Genomic DNA, 22,248 nt, shown 5'->3' with positions numbered 1-22,248 from the left:
AAAAACTTGTGTAAGTAAGACAGAATTACTTTAGTAAGCACATTCTTGTCTTACGACAGGTGATAGAGCTATACCCGGTTACCCATTGTCTCCTCGTTCTCTTTCTGCCTCCTGGTTTTGATGCAGGTGTTTACTTGGCTGACAAACCAGTGCAGGTTCTATCTCTCATTTACGAAGTTCTTCTTGAGCACATAGTTCATGCTCTCACTCCATTGTGTGGATGTCATTTTGGCACAGAAAATTTCTTTGAAGTAAGATGATATCCATTTCTCGCGCTCGTTCCACATTGACACCATCGTGGCATCATCATGGAGGTTCTACTTATCCATGGGTGCTTTCCGGGCAGCCTCAAACTCAGTTAGCGTGAGGGGCTAGTTGAGGATTGATGTGAATTCATCCTTAAAGGTTTCATGGAGGTTGTACAGGTACGCGAGGTGTTCCCTGTACTTCTTCATAATGTGCCAGCGGCATAGCTTATGTACTGTGTTCCCAAAAACATCTGGGATCACCAACGCCATTGCCGGGCACTGGTCTGGTAATGAGAAAAGAGACGTGGAGTGGTCAGCGAATTCTAGTGCATATATACAAATAGAACTGACACAACCATTTTACTATGTTATTTTCCTTTTTGGGGGGTTGGCGGTGGTACCTGTGAGTATATGCATGTAGGAGCCTTCCCTCTCATGCACCTTAAAAATGTTTTGAACAGACACCTGAATGAATCTGCATCCTCATCTTTTATCAGGGCGAAAGCAAAGAATGTAGTCTGCAAGTGGTTGTTAGTACCTACAAACACCCCAAGTGGCATATGGTACTTGTTGTTCTTATATGTGGTGTCAAAGGTCATGCAGTCACCAAAGTCTTGGTATGCCCCTCGGCAGCTTCCGTTCGCCCAGAATATGTTCTTCACTCTATCGGGCTCATCAAGTTGTATGTCGTAGAAGAATTCCTTGTTTATCGCTTTCATCTCCATAAAGAAGTTGATAGTATTTAGGACATCGTCCACATCATCCATCCTTGAATTCTTTGCTTTCCTACATTAAAAGCGAACAGTCATTGAAAAATGCACGTTGAGCTGGCATCAGGCCAGGCGTTGCATAATTGGTTTGTATTGACAGAGGAAAAAAGAGGGGGGGTTCTGGGAGAAGAACATGTTTGTACTTATGCGTTAATCGGGTCTTTGGCGTTCATTTCGATGAAGTAGCCACCGGGGTCATCGCCACCCAGTATGCTCATGATTTACTCATGCTCAATGCCTTTGAACTACAGGTACTTGACGTACTCCAAGATTGTGTTGTCAAAGTTTTTGTGGGAGTGCAAGAAGACAAGCATTTGGGGGCTGACCACTAGCCTGTGGTTATGTTCCCATCATATCTCCTTTACGACAAGTGTTCCATCCTTTTCCTTCTTCATCCTCATTTTAGCCTTGCAGTTAGTCCTGGCAGTGGTCTTGTTCCTCTGCTATTCGCATATAAAAACTTCGATTCATAGACTCCATAGCACGTACAATAAAGGTAGACTCGGTTGTTAACCTTAGAACCTTCCCTGACAGCAAAACATGTGTGCTTTGCATAGATGTTGTAGAAGTCATTTGCTTCTTTGAAAGTTTCAAACCGCATCTCTAGCCTTGGCAGAACGTAAGCTTCAATGGTAGGGGGCTACACGCAACAGTGAGCAAACAAAATATGGTGATGAAAATGTTAGATGGGGTGGTCACAGTACTATGGTATGGACTATGCTTGTATGTTTTTTCTAAAATTATACTTACATGTGTATAGCTCTATACTGCATTCGGTGTTTGTTGTTCACCCTGGTGTATGGGCGCGGGTGGTGTCATCCTCGTCGACAGAAAGACTGTAAGGGAGGCCCCTAAAGTATAATTGGTGCAACAAACCCAAATTGCAAGTACCATGCTTTGAACCTGGGTGGGTGGGAAGGCATCAACCCCTTCCCACCACTAGGCTATGCCTTAGTCTGCAATGCACCTCTTGGAGGGAGCAATGTTGATGAAGCTCCCCGTCTTTCATTGTACGGCCGTCTTTGGTCAGATTTGTTGTGAGGTTGCTCCTATCTATACGGCTCATATCTACTACTTTGCACCCTGCTAGAGTGGTGAACATTCCTATCTCTTTGCCCTAGTCTTCCCGTCGCAACCGCTTTTGCAACACGTATGATTGATGTTGATGAAGCGATTGGTGGAAGCCTGGGTGTCCTTGCCTTTCTGCATGCGCCAGGGAGGGAAAATATTTGTTGTTGGGGACATTGTGGACCTTGTTGCACCCCGGCAGTGGCAAAGATTGTATTCCCGGTAAGCGGCGTTTGCTGCAGAGAAGAACCATACCATGCTTCTGATGATTCTGGTGTAGCTTGAAATCTGCCTGAATTGTTGGAGTATCTGGGGGCTATTTCTGGTGTTACCCAACCAGGCGGCGCCTCATATCTGCTTGGCTCATCATCAAACCCTCCCTGCATGTGCCGCCTTGCATGTTTCTGCAATGACATTCAATAGTTTTGGGATTAATCTTTCTGCCTTTTTTCCTACAACTGATGGGTAACATGTCATGTACTAAAGGTAATGTATAAGTTGAACTTGCAACGTTGGGCGTTATTAAACTTTATTGTCTATTCTCCTTGATGTACTCTCAGTCAAACTGATGGATGGACATGTTGAGCGCTGATGTACTGATGTACTTTTAGCAGTGATGCATCGTTGTGGGTTAATGAACTTATGCATGTTTTTTATGTTTTTCCCTAAAACCGATGCATGCACATTTGGGGCACTGCTGGCAACCTGAACATTGAACTTGGGAGTAGTTGGCAGCTATGAAACTGGTGCATGTCTTTTGTTTTCCACTGGAATTGATGCATCTACATTAGAAGTACTCCCAGTTTATGTATAACTGAACTTACTGTGTAATAGGTGTATTTAATCTTTTCAACAACAGTCTTTTCATCGTTCGAACTGATGCATCTACATGGCATGTATTATTAGTAATCTCAACATATAACTTGCAGTGGTAGTTTAACCTTTTATATGAACTTATTAAGCTACCTGAACTGATGCATAACTTTAAGTCTTTTTTACTCAAACTGATGCAAGCACAATAGAGGTACTGATAGTAACCGCGACATCAAAATTGTGTATCAAGTGGCAAGGACCCAACGAACTGATGTAAGAATATGCGATGTACTATCTGCTTTTACATCATAGAACTTGCAGAACAACACGGGGGTATATGATTTTTTAAAGTAGGACAGATGAACTTATAGTGCGACATCACACGCATCTAGTGTTTGAACTGAGCAATCTAGCGTGTTTTTTTCTCACACAATCACGCGCATGAGCATTGGACTGAGCCTTTGTTTCTTAATCAGATTCAACAGCAACAGTTTCTCGAATCGGAAATTCATCAAGATTTGCAGGGGAAAGAAGGAATCACCTAAAAACGGACGCCGACAAACCTGTCGTCCTGCTCACTGACGGTGGCGTGGTCTTCTTGCTGGTGGGGACGGCGTTTTGGGATGAGTTTTACAGGCGGCACCATTGATCCCGAGGGATGGAGCTTGGTTGGTGGGGAGGAGGCGTAACCACCTTCACGGCGTCGCCAGATCCGGCGGCGACCCTCCACGCCGTCGAGGCCTCCCTTTGCTCAGGCTACTGCTATCGCTCGCTTGTTCACGGCGAGATCCACGGAAGAGGAGAGGAGGCGGCGAAGTAGGTCACGGATCCGGCGGTGGAGGAGCAACCTGTCACGGCGCCGCGGGCTCCCTCGCTCTGGCTACCGCCATCGCTCGCTCACCCACGACGGCTGCCTCCGACGGTAGGAGGCGGGTTAGGTTGGGGCTGGGTCGGGGAGTTTCTGCGGTGCAGGCTGTAGGCGCGGCGCGCCCTTATAGGGCCGAGGGGTAACAGAATATTATTCTGTCACTAGTAACAGAATATTATTCAGAATATTATTCTGTCACTACTAAAAAGGTAGGGAAATTGTTTCGCGCAAAGCAAAACGAGCCGCACCACTTGCATGTTTACCTTTTCCAACAAGCCAAACCTGGTGAAGCTTGCCAATACATTTTGTATTGACCCTTGTGGCTGCAACGTATCATGTTGCAGGATGTAGGGTTACAATGCTATACTCAACTTCTAACTGTGAGTGCATGGACACCACAAGACTAGAATGATATCTCTGCTGCATGATTATATTGTAAGCTAGCCCACGAGCTAAGTAGGTGTGTATTGTAAAGCACTTGATCTACAATGTAATACTTGACACATGATGTATTCTCGGTATTTCATCGTCCAATGTGCATGTCAGCTATTGATCCAGAGACTGACACAGTAAGCGCAGAGATTTGGGCCCCATTGAGGGATCAAGTCGTGACAAAAGAAGTATCAACTCAAATGAATATGAAAATACTAATCAAACGGAAGAATTTAAAAACATTAGTAATCTATGATACCGAGTGTCCCATAAGTATTGTAGCATATTAATCCCATTGATTTGTGTGTGTGCACGCGCCCTTTAGTTTCTTACATAAAATTATTTTTGATTCCGAAAATATCTTCAAATGATAAAAGGGAAAATTTATAGACCCACGCCCATTAGCCATGACATTTCCGTTCATATTGCACAACAAATGAATATTTTTTGAATTCAACAAGCAAACTAGAAGAAGCGAGCAATTGTCTCTGATTAACTTTATTTTCTCCCGGAATGATGGAAGAGGTACTTTATTCATATTCTTCAATTTAAAATCCTGATAAACATGCACATGAAGAGACCAAACTCAACAGACAATATTCCACATACATTGTACGAATTAATTTCTAAAAATATCCAACGACGAAAGGTAGGGCACTCGGTCAATTTGATAGAGAAGTTTCATGGGTGGAGCAAGCTAATTGATTGGTCATTAGCCGACCAATAAGGGACCATTAGTTTAGTGCACGGCGATCGATTTGTCCCTCTGACACATCAGCAAGCAACTTGTGGTTAAACTTGAGAAAGTTCCCAACAAGGTAAAAGATCTCATTTTCGGTGTTCTCCTCTGGGATGTCGACCACAAATGACTCAATCACCAGTGCTCCCGGATGACCATCAGTGACCTCATGGTGGACCGTCAAAATAGATGAATAGTTCTAGATAAATAAAAATAAGACATGATTTTAGTATCCTAGAAAAATAATCTCATAATAATTAACCTCAAACGTGCTCCAACTACCAATATGTGGGTACTTGATAAAATAATACTTCACTCACTCACACACACACACACACACACACACACACACACACACATGTGTGTGTGTGTGTGAGATATGTATATGAAAGTGCATTAAAATTGTTATATATGTGGTCTGAGTGGGTTCACGTGTGGAAGTGTTATGTGATCTACTTTCTTAGCTATGTTTTGTTTCTAACCATTAATTTGAATATTGTGAACCAGCATTTTTCTAAAGTGTCTAGATATAAAATGTGAAGACAACTAATGAAAATTATCTATGTAATAATTTTTTTGGAATTTTATTGTAAACATACACTAGTAAAATAAACTAATCGAATTGTATGCCATTGACTTCCAATGAGAAATGATATTATTTCCTTGATAGAGATGTCTTGGATGCTAATTTAAAAAGAATTGTGAATATTTATTTAAATATAGTTGTGCATTTGGTATCATTTTTACTGCTATATGGAATATTTCATACTAAGTATATTAGTTATACATTTCTCATCACATGGAGTGGAGCTAGCTAGTCTCTCATTTGTAACTTTCAGTAATATAATTTGGTATATTGTGCAAAGAACTTTCTAGATATATGGGCATGCATGAGTTGGAAGTCAAGGGATTGGTTTAATTTTAATTATTCTATGGGTTTCTGCTCACTTGTGTTAGGCATTTATTATGTCAAGATTAACTAATTATATCCAAGACATTTTTGTCAAAACAATGCCAACTCTTAGGTTTAAATATCTTTCATTCTACTATAACATGTGATTAAAAACTACAATAACAATGGGTATTGCTAAATATCTCTTGGTTTGCAGTCTCGTCGTACCGCATCTTAGCATCTGAATATTAGTATGTTTATAAGGCCCAAGATGTCAAAAAAAAGTTGACAAGTGACGATACATATTTGTTGGTAGATCGGCCACTGTATAATAGAATATAAAAATTAAACATACATTGGAGGCTCAAAATTTAATTACATACCTTCAGCGGATGATCACCATCAATAAACATGACACTAAGGATGTGCTCATTGTCATCGAGTAGCTCCAATCTCTCGATGCTCCATTTACCAGGCAACCCACTTTTGAGAGTGACCTCTCTAACACATCCTGGCTCAATGTTCCCTTGCATCACACAGTTTTCCACAAAACGCTTGTAAACTTGTGGCTTGTCAAACCTCCTCACAACAGACCAAACCTAACATGTAATGAACACGCAAAAGGACATTAATTGAATCGATATTAGTAAGCTCCACGGTATGTAGATTTGACATAATGTGTACAATTAAGGCATTAAGTTAAATGTTATTTCATATGCATTAGCAACATATCATCCACATAAAATGCTTCACGTTCTCAAGCACTTTAGTGTGATAAAGGTGAAACTAAAATATAATCATTTTATTTGAATATTGCTAACAGGTTAAAACATTTCTTTTGCTAAACTCCTATGTCCTTTAGATTGTTTTGGTAGACTAAAAGGTATCTATTGTTACATGAGAGAACTATGTTAATAAGAGTGGATGTGATATACTAAAGAATGGCTCCATTGCTAATACTTTATCAAGTCAAGACAATGATATGGTAAAAAAATCATATGAGAAGTTGCCAATCCAAACGAGAGTGCAATTTCATTTTGCTGGGAAAATAATTATGGTCACACTAGTTTATTGTTAAGCCATACTAATTATAAATAATATGTATTATGCTATAAATAATACTTTATTAAATTACAAGTATTGTGAACGGGTGTCGCAACTGTGTACTAATCAAAACAAATGTGGATTTTTTTCTTAAAAGCTTCTTAATATTTTAGTTTATGCAACCATAGTAGTAGAGATTATTATCAATTTATTTGTTAAATGAGCCATGGGTTCATGTCATCATGGTAAAATTTTGGAATTTTTTGAATTTTTCTAGTATTTGTTTTGATTTTTTTCGTCGGCGCGGGTGCAGCTGAGCCCGGGAGCAGAAACGCTGCACTCTAGTATGCGAAAATCCAAATCGATGCCCAGACTCATCTGCTCCCGGTCAGAAAAAAATTCAACACAAATACTAGAAAAATTCAAAAAAATCCAAAAAAAATTGTGTGGTAGATAATTTGATGCGTGAGGTCCGCTCCAAATTTTAACTCATTTGGATATCAGAGAAACTATCAGAAAAAAAGACAAATCGGGTCAAAACAGTGCGTGAACAGTTAACTTTTTTACAGACTCCGATTTTGTCTTTTTTGCGGAGAGCTACTCAAATGTCCAAATATGTTGTAATTTGCAGAGAACCTCACGCATCAAATTATCTACCACCCAAAAAAATTAGAATTTTTTGAATTTTTCTAGTATTTGTTTTGATTTTTTTCGTCAGCGCGGGTGCAGCTGAGCCCGGGAGCAAAAACGCTGCACTCATACTCTAAATATGTAAAATGTTAATGCAATTTAGATGCTGGTATAGAAAAGTTTATTGCCATTTGAAGATTTATGTTCCCTATTTTCCCAAGCTATCGATGAGCTCAAAATTATACAAAATAAAATTTTAAATGTGTTCCAATCACCACGAGGTATATACTCAAACTGTCCAGATTCACCCAACTAACAATCAAACCACACAGAAGGTATTTTCAAACCCACACAAAAAAAATTGAAACCCCACTCCGCAATCAAAACAAAGAACGCCTAAAAACAGGAAGGGGCACTTGTGACTAGGAGAGAAACCGTACACCATGACAGTGGTGGAAATAAAACTCAGTAGCTCAGGAGCTCAATGGGTGCTTGAGAACTCGGATGGAGCTAGAGTGTTTCCTTGTTATGTGGGTGGCACAAAAGTTCCCTTATTCCATGGTGTGCCTCATCATTAGTTCGACACCATATTGTTCTAACCGTAACTAGCTTTTTTACGAACAACAGTAACTAGCTTTGTACAACTATTTGCTTGGCAGCAAGAGCATTACCAGTTATGTAGGTGGCTATTGGTGTTTCCTTACTCCATCATGTATGGGAGGGACTGTCACTTTACCATAAAAAATTGGTATATTTTTCCTATAGAGCCATTATCTTTTTTTTTTGCAGTGTCCTATAGAGGCATTATCATGGTGACTTAAATGTTCCCTTAGAGGCATGTACAATGGTTGATAACGTGTTCTTTTTTTATATAGTACACATGAATTAGAGAAGCCAAAAAAAGCATAGTATAAGATAGATTATGTCTTAGTGCTATGGTGCTATTAATTTTTATAGATCCTAAATATTATGATGTGATTAAAAGTTAACTAGAAAACATATGAATAGGAGAATACATCTCGTAGATTGTAGGCAAATATCTTACCTTTCTTATTAAGAGATGATTTCTGAGCTAAGAGAAACACCTCTCTCTCTTTCTCTCTCTCTCTCTCTCTCTCTCTCTCTCTCTCTCTCACCAATTATCATATGAGGCATCGCTAAGATAGTACAATTGTACATGCCCTTGCTCCATGGGTGGCTAGAGAGTTTCCTTCTTTCATGACATGTTTCATGCCACCACTAGTTCACTCCGACTCCTTTCTAGCAATAATTACTTGTTATCATTGTTGTCTTGTTGATAGGGTGTTTCCTTCTTAAGTTAAGTGTGCGATGTCTACATTAGTTTGTCACATCTTTTCTCTACCAATATAGTTTTTCTGTATAGCTAGAGTGTTTCCTTAGTTCATTGGTGGCTAAAGTTCTTATATTGTGGTGTGTGCCCGTCGGTAAGCCTTTGCCAATTTGTTCTGATGTTGTTTTTTGCATGCACCTATTATCTCGATGGCTAGGGTATTTCCTTATTGGGACAATTTCATTTCTGCCCCTAACTGGAACCCACTACTCAAATTTGCCCCTAATTTCAATGTGTGCTCAAATTTGCCCCTCTGCCGTTAGTTGCCCTTATAGAAATGCCCTTCTGCGCCGTTACCGTCTGGTCAAACAGCTTTGACCATCTCGAAAAAATAGCAAAAAAAGTCAAAAAAATCTGAAATTTTGTGGGATCGAAGGTACTCAGGTTCGCAAGGTGCGTGCAAATTTTCATGTTGTTTGGACATTCTAGGAGCTCGTGGCGAAGAAAAAACAGTAAATATGTACGCGTGTGAACCGTAAATTCAAAAAAATAGCAAAAAAAATTCAAAAAAATATGAATTCTTTTGGAATCCAAGATGCTTAGGTGTGGAAGGTGTGTGCAAATTTTTTTTGTGTTTGGACATTGTACGAGCTCGTGGAGAAAAAAACAAAATTTGTGTCAGAAAAAAACTTGTAAAAAATACACTATTTTGGTTTTTTTTGCGAGAGCTCCTCGCATGTCATTTGATAACAAAATTTTGCACACGCCTTGTGCCCCCGAGCATCTTGGATGCCAAAAAATTTCATATGTTTTTGAATTTTATTGCTATTTTTTTAATTTACTATTCAAAGATGTACAGATTTATTGTTTTCCTTTGCCACGAGCTCCTGGTATGTCTAAATAGCACGGAAATTTGCACGCACCTTGCGCACATGAGTAGCTTCAATCCCACAAAATTTCAGATTTTTTTTACTATTTTTTTCGAGATGGTCAAAGTTATTTGACCGGACGGTAACGGCGCAGAAGGGCATTTCTATAAGGGCAACTAACGGCAGAGGGGCAAATTTAAGCACACATTGAAATTAGGGGTAAATTTGAGTAGTGGGTTCCAGTTAGGGGCAGAAATGTAATTGTCCCTTCCTTATTTTATGATGTGTAACGTTCTTTATTATCTGTCATATACCATAGCACTATCAATTTTCCACATGTGCTACTACTCACTCTAGTTGTGCAAGATATCAACCCTCTTAGCTACGGATGGGACGTTGAAATTATAAACCAAAACAGATATAGGGTTAATACATTCTCCTTTTTGGTGTGTAAATCACATGTGAAAAATAATCAAAGTTATTTCAGTCCATGGTCCAGATTTTTTAATCTCACAGTATGTGCCACACCACCATCAGTTTGTCGCTACTCTTTTCTGGCAATAACTATTTTCTACTAATATTGTCTTCTTGCCATAGTGTTTCCTTATTTAGTGGTGTATGATGTGCTTGCATTGGTTTGACATAGATCATTTCCTTAGTACATGGGTGGCTAAAAAAATCTTATCTTGGCACGTGCTAGTTGGCAAGCCATCGTCAATTTGTCGCAAGGTTATTTTTTGTGTGCATCTATTTATCTTGGTGGTGTTTTTTTATTGTGTTGCGTGTAACATTCCTAATTATGATGTGTATACCACAACACTGCTCTCTAACTCAACACCCCGATCATGCATGATTTCGGCCCTCTTAACAATGGATAAGCATAAAACCGTAAACCAAACCAAAAAAAACAAATGGTAAAGTTAATTCATTTTTATTTTGGTGCCTAAAACGCGTCTGAACAATGAAAATGATTCAGGTTAACGAAATGGACCAAATACATCCAACTTCCCAACCCTTGCATATACCCTATAACTAGGCAACAAATAAAACATGCCTAATTGGTCACATCTGTCGCCCGAGCCCCCACAACATCCTTATCTGGCAGGAAGCGGTAGACAGTGTGTTGCTTGCTGGCAAACTCGTCAGACGTGTGCCACTTTGGCTACTCCTAAAATCCTACCGTGCACAAGTTCATCATCTTTGCTAACTCCTCCCCCCACCCCTACCACACCCCATCGCCCGTGATTTGTCCAACACCATGGCACTCTCGACCTAATTTCCTGACCTCATCTCCCTTCCCATCAAGCATGGTAGTCGACCTTCCCATTGCATATGCGAGCCATATGCATCTTCATCCCCACGCGAATCCCCCCGCGACCTTTGTTTTCTTCTTTCTTAAATCTAATGGTTCACTCCAACTAAAAAAACTAATCAGTCACTTTTGTCTAACTTAGGGATTGAACAGAATCATCGGTTCCTATAATTTCTGAGTTAATTCGGTCAACACTCTTAGAAAACAAAAAATATGTAGAAACAAAAATTTTGAATGGAGAAAGCAAAACAAAAACGACCACAAACTCCTACGCTCACCCCATATAGGTCACGCGATTAGACTCAAAGTGCATCCGCGTGTTGATTAATATATTTCTTAGACTTCGGTGCCAATCAAAATCAGAAACCGGCAACTATCAAGAACCTTTTTTATGACAAATTTGGTTTTAGATGGCATACGACGCATGCACGAACGATGTATAACTTGAGAGGTAGGCATATGTTTCTTACGGTTTGGAGGGGCGCCTTGATGTGCTTGGCGATGAAGGAGGTGCATTGGTTGGCGCCTGGCACGTGTTGGTGGAACCGCCGCACGTACTCCATCTCCTCCGGGCGGAGCACGGTGTGCTCGTCCCATGGCCTCCAGATCCCATCTGCGCCCACACCGCTGCTTCCGCCATCCATCTTCACTCTCCCTCCTGTGTATAGTACTCTTAACTAGGGGATTGAAGATGAGCTAGAAATTGTGCCCTTATAACGAGGAGGTGGTGTCTTGCCGTGTAAATGTATGATGTCCGTTAGTACTTTTTTTAGGTGGTCCTTTGCATTTATGTTTTCTAGACATTGTTTATTTTTAGATTACTCGCCACATACGCCATGTGGTTGCGAGTCCGTTACTACTACTGAATATCAGTAGCGACCCTCTCATGGAGGTTTGCCTTTTGATTGTGTGTAAGCAAGAGTCTAATTAGCTTTTTTTCCGTTGAGGCAAAAAAGTTTGATTACCTTTTTTAGGCAACCTCATAAAACTTTATTAAGTCATTCAAATGTTTACAGAGACGAAAAAAATTGCCGTGTTGATCTACCAAGCATGGCAGTCAGGCCAAAGACAAAAGAGCCCACCGGAAGCTCCTAGACGGCGCCTTATGCGCCGGCTAGAAGTCCTGGCGCCCACTAGCTACAGAAAATGGGTCGGCCCACTCCACCGTCGCGCAGTACCTCGCCTTGGCGCGTTCGATTCATCGGTCAACAGTTGACCAGTCAACCATTGGCTTTTGCAAAAAAACAAAAAAATGAATCTGAAAAAAAACTCTAAAATTCAAAAAAAATGTGAATTGAGAAAAATTCATGGATTCTGAAAAAACATCGAATTGGAAGAAGTTCACAAATTTGAAAATAAGTTCATCGATTTTGGAAAAAAAAAGGTTCATTGATTTCGAAAAAAGTTCATCAAATTTGAAAAAAAAAGTTCATTGATTTTGAAAAAACCATCACTTTTGGAAAAAGTTCATCAGTTTTTCAAAAAGCTTATACAGTTTTTAAAAAAATCATTGATTTTTAGAAAATAATCATAGTTTTTGAAGAAAAAATCATCAGTCTCAGAAAAAAGCTCATGAATTTTAAAAAATCATCAGTGCGGCGTGTTTCTGTCGGGTCTTGTGATGTGCTCAGTTAGTCAGATTTCCATCAAGAGGTGTACAAGACCCAAGCCCCAAGCCAGAAGAGATGACCCAAGATTTGAGATTTTTTGTCGAAATACAACATGCTATTGAACTAAAAGCTTTACCAAAGATGCACACTATTTTTTAGTTATTCAGATTTCCATCAAGAGGTGTACTTTTATTCAGGAACCAAGGCAGGAGAGATGACCCAAGATTTGAGATTTTTTGTCAAAATACAACATGCTATTGAACTAAAAGCTTTACTAAAGATGCACACTATTTTTTAGTTAATCTACAAGTTGCTGCTCATCTCGAAAAAATGATCGCAATTAGGTGTCCGCCACAATCACAAGGTTACTGGTAATTCAAACTCAGTACGGGTGGCATGACTTCACATTTCAATGCAATATTGAAGCTAAACTTAAAGCCTGTTTGGGACTGCTCTGCTCCTTAAATTCAACTCTGCTCCAAAAAACACAAGCCAAACAAGATAACTCCACGGTATGCCGCTCCGCAAAAAACTAAAATCTAGGGTACAACTCCCAGTTTTTAATGAAGCTCTTGAGGGGGTGCTTCAAAAAACTCTAAAAGCTGGAGTTGGGGAAAAATTACCCACCACTGGCACCGGTAAGTGGATACCCCTTCGTTTCTCTCCCCTCATTCAATCAAATAGACCTTTTCCACCAAATTTCCCATTCTTGAAGCTAGAACTACATAGAAGCCAAACATTCTTAAAGGTAGTGCTACAACTTCTGTATGAAACTGCTTCAAAGAGGATTTGGTTGAGTGAAACTGATTTTGGTGAAGCGAAGTAGTCCCAAACAGGCCCTTACATGGGATTGTCAAATCGTTTCTCTTCTCTAAATGATGTGCCAATCGACTAACACACTCCCCGCTGTTCCCAAATAAAGATGGCCAATGTAAATACAATCGAACTTAGGGAACTGGATCACAAAGATTTGTCAGGCAAATATGATATTAACAGACATTGGAAAATTTATAGAACTGAGACGAAATTCATACTACATCAGTTCAACAAACGCAAGTGCGTGTATGCAGAAGGATAGGTCAACCAAATTCTGGTACGACCAAAGGTGTCTGCCAAATGTACGAGGTTGCATATTTGGGACTGCAAGTTAAATCGCATATATGGGATCAGGAGTGGTATTTAGTTATCTAATGAGCCTGAATATTGTGTAGAGAAACTACTTTGTTCCTTTAATACTCCCTCCGTTCGAAAAAGCTTGTCCCAACCTTGTCTTTCAAATGGATGTATCTAACACTAACTTGGTGCTAGATTCATCCATTTAAGAGACAAGCTTTTTCGGACGGAGGGAGTACTATACTGAATTTGTGAACTAGGAAACATTCATCTTGGCGGCGGCGCCAAGTACAAGAAATTGCCGAACTGAAACTGAAAAAGAACTCTAAATATTAAGGGGACAGAACCACCAGATCAAGTCAAGGGCCAATAACTCTGATACTGTTTCCCATATGCCTGGTGAAATTGCTAATGGCGTCACCGTAGTCAAACTGTTGTCCAGGATATGCAACACAGCAAATACTTGTAGGGGCATGCATTTAAGGTGTGTTTTCATCTTACAATGAAAGACTGAAAACAAGTAATGTGGAAGCTCGTTGTACTGCAGGCATGACCTGTATCTGTATGAGACAACTTGTTATCAATGCACAGCTTGATTACTCACTCGAAACACAGGTACCAATATGGAGTAGCATATTGTCGGCACCCCAACCGTAGATTCAAGGACACTCACTTTGATGGAAGATTATTTTGACCGTAGACCTGGAATGTTGCTCAGCCCCATCTTTTTAAGGATAAGCTTAGTCAGTGCTGGAGGATTGTTGAGCCCCAGACTTCTACTGAACTCATTAGCCAGCGATACAAGCTGGTACTTATCACGGCCGATTTGCTTATTCGAATTATAGTAACCAAGCCATGCTTGATACGCAGATTCCTTATCTTTCACCTCCACATGTGCAAGAGCTTTCTCAACCTAAAACAAAAATAAAAATGTGCAACATAGCATTATGACACATTGAACTCATCGAATATTTTAAATAAATTAATGACAACATTCCATGCAGATGACTTTCTAAAGTAGGTTCATTTTGCTACTGCCCTCCACAGTTGCGCTTACAAAAAAACATTTCTACCTATTTCGTTGTTTCATCCTATTGTGTGCCTTAAAAATATTGTGATGGCTTTCCAAACATTCGTTCATTTTGCTACTTCTACATATTCATGGCTAATGTGATGTAAGATTAACTAGACAGATATTTGCGAAAACGTCAACAGAGGGAAAAAAAAAACAACCGGAAAACGATCAGAACAAGCCAAATCCTGAATCAAAGAAGGGTCTAACACTTCTTCAGATAGTGCCATTTTCTTCATCCATATGTCCATTGCTATTTTGCATGTCAAAACACCAACAATAAGTTGTGCACTGGTAAAGGAGCTACTGTACCTTCCGTTTAGTGTCCAGATCAATTAGTGGTAGTGTTGCCTCTGTAATAGGCAAATCTTTGATACTTCTCAAGAAGTATTCTTCCCATGGTGCCAACAATAAGACTCCGCTCCCCTCATTACCTTTGCGGCCAGTTCTACCAAGACGGTGGATATATTGCTCCCTGTCACTCGGAACACCCAACTGCAATGACCATCATATCAGTTCACTCCGATTTATAACAACATGCTTAAGGACACAAAGATAAGCATGTTCATATTTAGTTACAACTAATTATTTATAGTTGCATGTGGAAGATATCTTTCTGAGTGGTTGTAAAGAGCAAATAGAAAAGAAAATTATTATCTACAATACAAGAGGTTGGTTACCTGCAGAACTAGTGTGACATTAGGATAATCAACACCCCTAGCAGATACATCAGAGCTAACAAGAATAAGACCCTTTGATTCCTTAAATTCTTTTGATATCCTGGTTCTGTAACTTTGTGGCTTTCTGGAGTGGATCTCACGTACGTTCAACTTCAGTTCAGACAGGAGTTCAGCAACAAGACTTGTTACTTTTGCTGTTGTACAAAACACAATCACCTGCATTTGTCTTGTCATAAATCTGTGTATAGTAGTGACTAGAGAAGACACTGCAAAGTCAACAATTAAATTACCTTGTAGTCAACATTTTCCGAAATATGGTCTGTTAAAAGACCATATAGGATAGAGAATTGTTTATCTAGTGGCGCAACCAAATGCATTTGTTTCACCTGAATATGGTAATAGTAAGCATCATGTTGGATAATAAAAGGCAAAGTTGAAGCAATTAACAAGTGCATGGTTGAGAATATACCTGTGAATGTGTTTCCTCACTTCCTTCTTGAACAGTGTTGACAAATTCAAGATCTCTTTTCATGGCAACATGACATACTTGACGAACCTAGAATTAGTACAAATTCAGTATATGTTGACCAAATAAACTGATTGCTTGAGTGGGTTTACTCAGTATACCTCATCTGGAACTGTAGCAGAAAATAGGAGTGTTTGGCGCTGTTTGGGGAGTGCAGCTACTATTCTCTCGATATCAGTTCGGAACCCCATATCTAACAAGCGGTCAGCTTCATCAAGAATAAGGAATTTGACGCCCATCAATCTAGTAGCAAATCCTGGTGTGTTCTCCATATGATCCTTAAGCCTTCCCGGTGTAGCTACCAGAATCTGCATATTAGCATTACTTTCAGATCATGACATGTGACCATAGGAAGAGCAAGGATTATTCAGCGAGCTATTTCCAATCACCTGGCAAGGGTTTGTGTGCATGCGTTTCTGCTCAAGAGCCATCCTAGTGCCACCAATTACAAGTTGTACTCCAATTGATGGATGGAATTTAAGAAGTTTGTTAGCCTCTGCAGCAGCCTGATCAGCAAGCTCACGTGTCGGGCACACAACAATAACACTAATAGGTGGTCTTTTTTTATCATGGTCATGAGGGGGCAATTTGGAGACAACTTCAATGGCTGGAAGCTGAACATAAACAATGGTGAATTATAAATTGAGATCGAATGAAGCCCTAAATAATTAAATACAAGAAAAATATCAATACTCAAGCAGGGTATTCACCAAGAATGCCACAGTTTTTCCGGTTCCTGTCCTTGCTTTGGCCAGGACATCCTTCCCTGCAGAGAAAAGGTTTGTTAGTTTGTCAGCAATGACTAAGATGCAATTTAAGTTATGATATTTTCACAGTTGTGTATAGCCAAACAAGGCACAGTTCAGAATTAAATATTGTCCAGGTTGTCCTCCCTTCAAATCAACTAAAGGTTCGCATCGTGTTTCTTGTGCCATAGTAATACTTCTGTCAAAACAATTATTTGCAGCACAAACACACCAAGTCCATCTTCAATGTCCAAGTTCAGTGAGGTTGTTTCAGTTATATTTTTAATCAGAAAGCTCATAACTAATTGTTGTAATTCAAGAATTTATACATAGGCTGTTAAAGCCAGCTGAAAGATTATTACTCAAAATTTCAGGAACCTATACATAGTTTATGTTTTCTGAAGCTTGTATAGACCTTATAGTTATAGGCTGTTCAGGAAATCGTTAACCAGTAGCTGCTCGGTTCGCTGGCGAGTAGGGGATTAATAGGCTAATTGGCAAGTTAATCGGCCAATTAATCAATTGATTGGATGATTTATCAGTTTATCGGCTACTCAGTGACCCTATGGGTAGGGATTAATCGGCAAGTGAACTGGTTAATTGGACGAATTCTTGACTACTTATATAGCTACTGAGAAACTATGGGAAGTATCATCACTATAAGGCCATATGGTCAATTCCACTGATGTGTTTTAATATTAATTGTTGCGTGTTGATTTTTGCATACAGTAAGGAGATTCGGTATAAGTGACCTATAAAGGAGATGAACAATTCACTCATGCATGCTCATTAGTCACAACTCCAGAATATTGTGCTTTTTCCTTGAAAAGAAAACTATGTTGGCAAGACTGAAGAGCATGAAGCAGAAGTGAATGAAGCTGTGGTGAGTGTTGTGGTGAGTGTGCATATGGGCAATGCTATCTATGTACTGAGTTTTTGGGCATGTTCTGTTTAATAAGATAGCTGAGCTGTGTGACTGTTGGATGTGTGGAGCTATAAACAGAAAGGTTTTCAAGAGGGGTACTGTAAACTAAGTATTGGTTAATATAGAGGTATTTTTGTGTTCTCTCCCCCCAGCATCTTCTCCTTCACTGATCCCCAATTCCTTGTTCTGTCCACAATACCTTTGTGCCTCAGTGGCAGTGACGAGACATAAAAAAACTGAGGGTGGTGGTTGGTGAAGGTTGAGGTGGGGTGAGTGGGCTATCAATTGGCTCTCCACCCTACAAGTGTTCATCATCTCTCAATTTAGCTTTCCCGATAATCATTAAATACAGGGTCAACGCACTTCCATATTTTTTCTGTAAGGGTGTGTTTTTATAACACAGAAATGACTACAAGCAGAACAATCCTTATGAGTTCCAATATAATATGGTCTAATACCCTATTCCTCCTGTCAGTTATCGAAGTTAACCTGCTAAATATTTGAGTAACCAAAACATGGGCCATTGGACATCGTGAAGCAGTTACTTATTTTTGTTCGCCACCTCAGCTCTTCAAGTCCATCAAAACAAAGGAAGTGGCATCGGTGAGTAGTGCAAAAATGCATGTGAAGATAAGGGAAGGAAATGAAGCCAACTAAGTGAATAATAGGTAGCCTTTAGACATCATGGGCCCAGTAAAATGAAAAGGGTTAACCAAGGAACGGTGGAAGAGATTTTTAGAAAATGGGAGTTGTGGGGGTATATTTTGGAAAATGAAAAGATAAAATGCCTAGAAGGAGAGTGGTAATGGATAATGTTCGTCCCTTTGTATAGCCTGTGAGTCCTAACAAGGAAAGATATGCATACCATAAAGTAAAATCATAACTGTCCACGTATACAAACAGCACGGTGTTAACCTTTAAGTATAATAGGAAGCGTGGCCTCCTGAACTGCAGTCATCCGTTCATACCCAGCAGCTTTAACACCTTTTAATGTCGCGGGAGAGAGAGAACATTCATCAAACCTGTGATGTAAAACAAAAGAAGATCCAACAGGATAGGGCATTAGAGATTAAAAGGTTGCTCTTAAATCTCAATACATGTCTGCAACTATTTGGAAAGAATGCAGATGGCCAATTAGAGATCATAAGGACGTAATAAGCCAAAACAATACGCCCATAATCATCGCACATGGCTGACTATAGTTTCCATGAAACATGTCATTTCATAGACCAGGGTATCACAAGCTGCAGAGACATTGAGCAAACATAATTATACCAAGTTCTATTTTAATATACAAAAATTGCTGCACCAGCAGTAATAAGAATCAGCTAATTTAGCAATAGAACAATTTGTTGCCCTCAACACTAGGCTACAAATGTCATATATTTTCCTCGTCACATGGTGGGGTCACAAAATAACAGCTTCAAAACTAAGATAAGAATCATTAAGCAACTTAAATTATGGTATGGTTGAGAAAATAGACACTGCCTCCATTCACTGCTGCAAGTAAGTGGATTGTTATTGACAGGTCATCATGATTTAAAATGTGCATCCTTTGTGCACTTCCAGTACAAAAGCCAACTAATGCAGCTAGATGAAATCAATCCTGATTAAGTTAGTCATTAAGAAGATAGTGATACTTGGATAGTACTCCCTCCGTTCCAAATTACTTGTCGCAGGTATGGATGTATCTAGATGTATTTTAGTTCTAGATACATCCATTTCTGCGACGAGTAATTTGGAACAGAGGGAGTAGTCAGTAACAGTTTCTAGTAGAGCATGACTCTGAACAAGATATATTTTCTTCACTGGCCTAAGGTCCTAAAATTTATTAGAATTAAGGATAACTTTCAATACAAAAGCCAACTAATGCATCTAGATGAAATCAATCCTGATTAAGATAATGATACTTGGATAGTAGTCAGTAATAGTTTCTAGTAGTGTGTGACTATGAACAAGATACATTTTCTTCACTGGCCTAAGGTCCTGGAATTGATCAGAATTGAGGATAGAACAATACTGAAGTTTCTAATAACCCACCCCACATTCAAGGATCATGGAACCTGTTACACTATGATGAAAACAGACCAAACCACAGGCAAATACTAAATATCTGTTTGCACTTCCAAGGATAGGAGGCTTTGCGGCCAAGTTGGAGGCAACTATAGAAGTTCTTATTAACTTTGCATATGATAAGTAAGTATAGTGTTAATTGGGATGAAAGTGATGCTATTTGTTGAACTAACATTTAGGCAAATATCGCAAAAGTGAATAAAAAAGACCCGAGATAGCAAGCAGTCATTCACGCGCTTCACAACTCAAATATATGCATGACCTAACATATATCTATCCTATGCACGGATATATGATCACAAAGTAACAATCTAACTAGTCGCCATAGAGAAAAGAAAACAAAGTACAACACATACAGAAACATTCCATAACAATGGCAGGATATATTTATTGTGAATTAGAGAAAGGTTGAGCAAGAGCTACCTTCTCTGACTCAAATACGAATCAGCACCTCTATTATCTCTTGTGCCCAGTACAGTCTCCTGTTCAACTGACTCAGAAGAGACAGATTTCTTAGCTGCACTGTTCACTAAATCCTCCTGGCCAGAATCATCACCAGAGAGACCATCCTCAAAACCTGATGGCCCATCATCCTCATCAACTTCCCCTGACTCACTATCATCCTCTGATGAACCAAAATCAGACATTTTCCGACCCTTTGACCGTCGATCACCAAAATCCACATCCCTGACTTTACCTCCTCTACGTGATCCCAAACTCCCCATCTTCTCTGCTCTCCCACCACGATTATGCCTTCCACCAGAAGCTCCAAACTCAATTGCATCATCATCGTCGTCGTCGTCGTCGTCATCCAAATCACTTTCCGTACCTCCTCTGCGTGACAAACTTGACATCCTTCCACCACGGCCACGAATTCCCCTGGGAGACCCAAAACCAACTTCTTCACCACTGTCATCCTCTTCATCATCCAGATCGCTTCCCCTGCCTCCTCTGCTTGACAAACCTGATGCCCTTCCACCACGGCCTCGTCTTCCCCTGGGAGACCCAAAACCAACTTCTTCACCGCTGTCATCCTCCTCGTCATCCAGATCGCTTCCCCTGCGTCCTCTACCTGACAAATCTGCTGTCCTCCCACCACGACCTTGTCTTCCCCTGGGAGACCCAAACCCAGATTCTTCATCATCCAAATCACCATACCTCCCTCCCCTTTGTGACACACCCGATGCCCTCCCGCCCCGGCCACGCTGACCCCTCGAAGACCGAAACCCAGCCTCATCACCAAAATCACCTCCCCTCCCTCCTCTCTGTGAAAACCCCGAAGACATCCCGCCCCGCCCTCGCCTTCCCCTCGCAGAACCAAACCCAGATTCACCATCATCACTGAGATCAGAACTCACCACCCTCCCCCTCCGATCAGAGCCAGGCCTATCGCCCCCGAACCGACCACCACGACTATCGCTGCCGAATCGACCACCACGCCTGTCGCCACCAAACCGACCACCACGACTATCGCCGCCGAACCGACCACCGCGACTATCGCCGCCGAACCGACCACCGCGACTATCGCCGCCGAACCGACCACCACGCATATCACCGCCAAAATCCCCGCCGCGTCTCTCTCCGCCGAACTCACCACCATCAAACCTCGACCTCGTCGGCGGTCCCCCCGAATCCCTCCCTCTTCGGCCTCCCCTGGAGGCAGTGGGTTTGCGGGTGGAGGCCTCGCGCTCGTCGCCGCTGCTAAGGCCAAGGTTGAAGGAGTCGGCCTTGATGTCGCTGACCCAGTCGCTGAGGTCGGCCTCGTCCTCGATTAGGCTCCGCGCGGCGCCGCCAGTGCGCGAGGAGAGGAAGCGGGTGCTGATGGGAACGGCGGCGCCATTTCCAGGCGGGATGGGGTGTGGGAGGGAGAGAGAATCAGCACGGCGGGCCGCGGAGAAGGAGCCTGCCGCGGCGCGGCGGAGGAAGCCAAGCAGGTGGTGGCGGCCTCGCATGGCGGAGATGCGGGGTTGAGTTTAGGGTTTAAGGGAGACGGCGGCGTCTCGGGGCTTATGGCATTTTGGGGAGGCTTTAGGTTCAGGCTCTGAAGAGGGAATGCTGATCAGAGATTCACTGAGCAAGTTGCAGTTGATTTTCGGTGAACTCTCGTGGCCGTCCGATTTTCAGATACGAAGAAATTCATTTCCAGAGAGATCTGAGGGAGGATCTCCTCTCACGGACAAATTCCCTATTCTCGTTTTTTTAATTAAATAAAAGATAATAAGATCTATTATAAAAGTCCAAGTGCAAAGAATGTCAAATATGATAAAAATTACTTGTATCAAGATTTCGAAACCACCAAACGGTCACTACTATCGTCAAAATGAGCCGCCAACGTGCCATTATCGCCGCTCCCTTATCTGAACCAGCTAGACCTTGTCGATGACAGTCAGGAAGTCCCATAAGAACCAGCGCCCTGGGCCGCAGTCGTCGTCATTGAACCCTTGCATAGATCTGAAACACATATCACCAAATCTCGTCACATGATGAGAAACCTAATCTCACCACCACAAAAGAGACGGCAAGAATC

At 40.9% G+C, this 22,248-nt stretch overlaps 2 protein-coding genes across 3 annotated transcripts; both read right to left on the bottom strand.

Annotated features, from left to right (window-relative positions):
• Positions 1-4,665: 4,665 nt before the first annotated feature.
• LOC125523303 (abscisic acid receptor PYL3-like) lies at positions 4,666-11,698 on the bottom strand. The gene is made up of 3 exons (XM_048688351.2): positions 11,447-11,698; positions 6,214-6,429; positions 4,666-5,137 (listed from the first exon to the last, which is right to left on the bottom strand). Exons 1-3 carry the CDS (start codon positions 11,618-11,620, stop codon positions 4,934-4,936), a joined length of 594 nt encoding a protein of 197 aa, XP_048544308.1. The 5' UTR covers positions 11,621-11,698; the 3' UTR covers positions 4,666-4,933.
• Positions 11,699-14,006: 2,308 nt separating this feature from the next.
• On the bottom strand, positions 14,007-21,764 carry LOC125518010 (DEAD-box ATP-dependent RNA helicase 31). 2 transcript variants are annotated; one of them, XM_048682974.2, is made up of 11 exons: positions 20,145-21,764; positions 18,564-18,670; positions 16,688-16,743; positions 16,367-16,591; positions 16,079-16,285; positions 15,921-16,007; positions 15,742-15,837; positions 15,452-15,667; positions 15,084-15,266; positions 14,373-14,612; positions 14,007-14,259 (listed from the first exon to the last, which is right to left on the bottom strand). In XM_048682974.2, the coding sequence occupies exons 1-10, from the start codon at positions 21,671-21,673 to the stop codon at positions 14,385-14,387; spliced, it is 2,934 nt and encodes a 977-aa protein (XP_048538931.1). In that variant the 5' UTR covers positions 21,674-21,764; the 3' UTR covers positions 14,007-14,259; positions 14,373-14,384. The 2 variants fall into 2 exon arrangements, with proteins under 2 accessions (XP_048538931.1, XP_048538930.1); XM_048682973.2 differs by having other exon boundaries at positions 14,007-14,612.
• Between the last annotated feature and the right edge of the window lie 484 nt (positions 21,765-22,248).

This window comes from Triticum urartu, chromosome 7A (genome assembly GCF_056163025.1).
Source record: "Triticum urartu cultivar PI428250 chromosome 7A, HENAU_Tu73, whole genome shotgun sequence".
NCBI classification, from domain to species: Eukaryota; Viridiplantae; Streptophyta; class Magnoliopsida; order Poales; family Poaceae; genus Triticum; species Triticum urartu.
Note: the sequence above shows the minus strand (reverse complement) of the source record. Positions and strands in the feature narration are given on the sequence as shown.

What these genes read in the sequence shown, in the direction of transcription:
- LOC125523303 (XM_048688351.2), bottom strand. Translation starts at nt 11,620, where the DNA reads ATGGATGGCGGAAGCAGCGGTGTGGGCGCAGATGGGATCTGGAGGCCA. An exon ending in TCAAGGCGCCCCTCCAAACC is followed by an intron (nt 6,430 to 11,446) that starts GTAAGAAACATA and finishes ATTACATGTTAG; the next exon opens with GTTTGGTCTGTTGTGAGGAG. An exon ending in ATGGTGATCATCCGCTGAAG is followed by an intron (nt 5,138 to 6,213) that starts GTATGTAATTAA and finishes TTATTTATCTAG; the next exon opens with AACTATTCATCTATTTTGAC.
- LOC125518010 (XM_048682973.2), bottom strand. Translation starts at nt 21,673, where the DNA reads ATGCGAGGCCGCCACCACCTGCTTGGCTTCCTCCGCCGCGCCGCGGCA. An exon ending in TGCACACAAACCCTTGCCAG is followed by an intron (nt 16,286 to 16,366) that starts GTGATTGGAAAT and finishes GCTAATATGCAG; the next exon opens with ATTCTGGTAGCTACACCGGG. An exon ending in ATGTCACACTAGTTCTGCAG is followed by an intron (nt 15,267 to 15,451) that starts GTAACCAACCTC and finishes TGGTCATTGCAG; the next exon opens with TTGGGTGTTCCGAGTGACAG.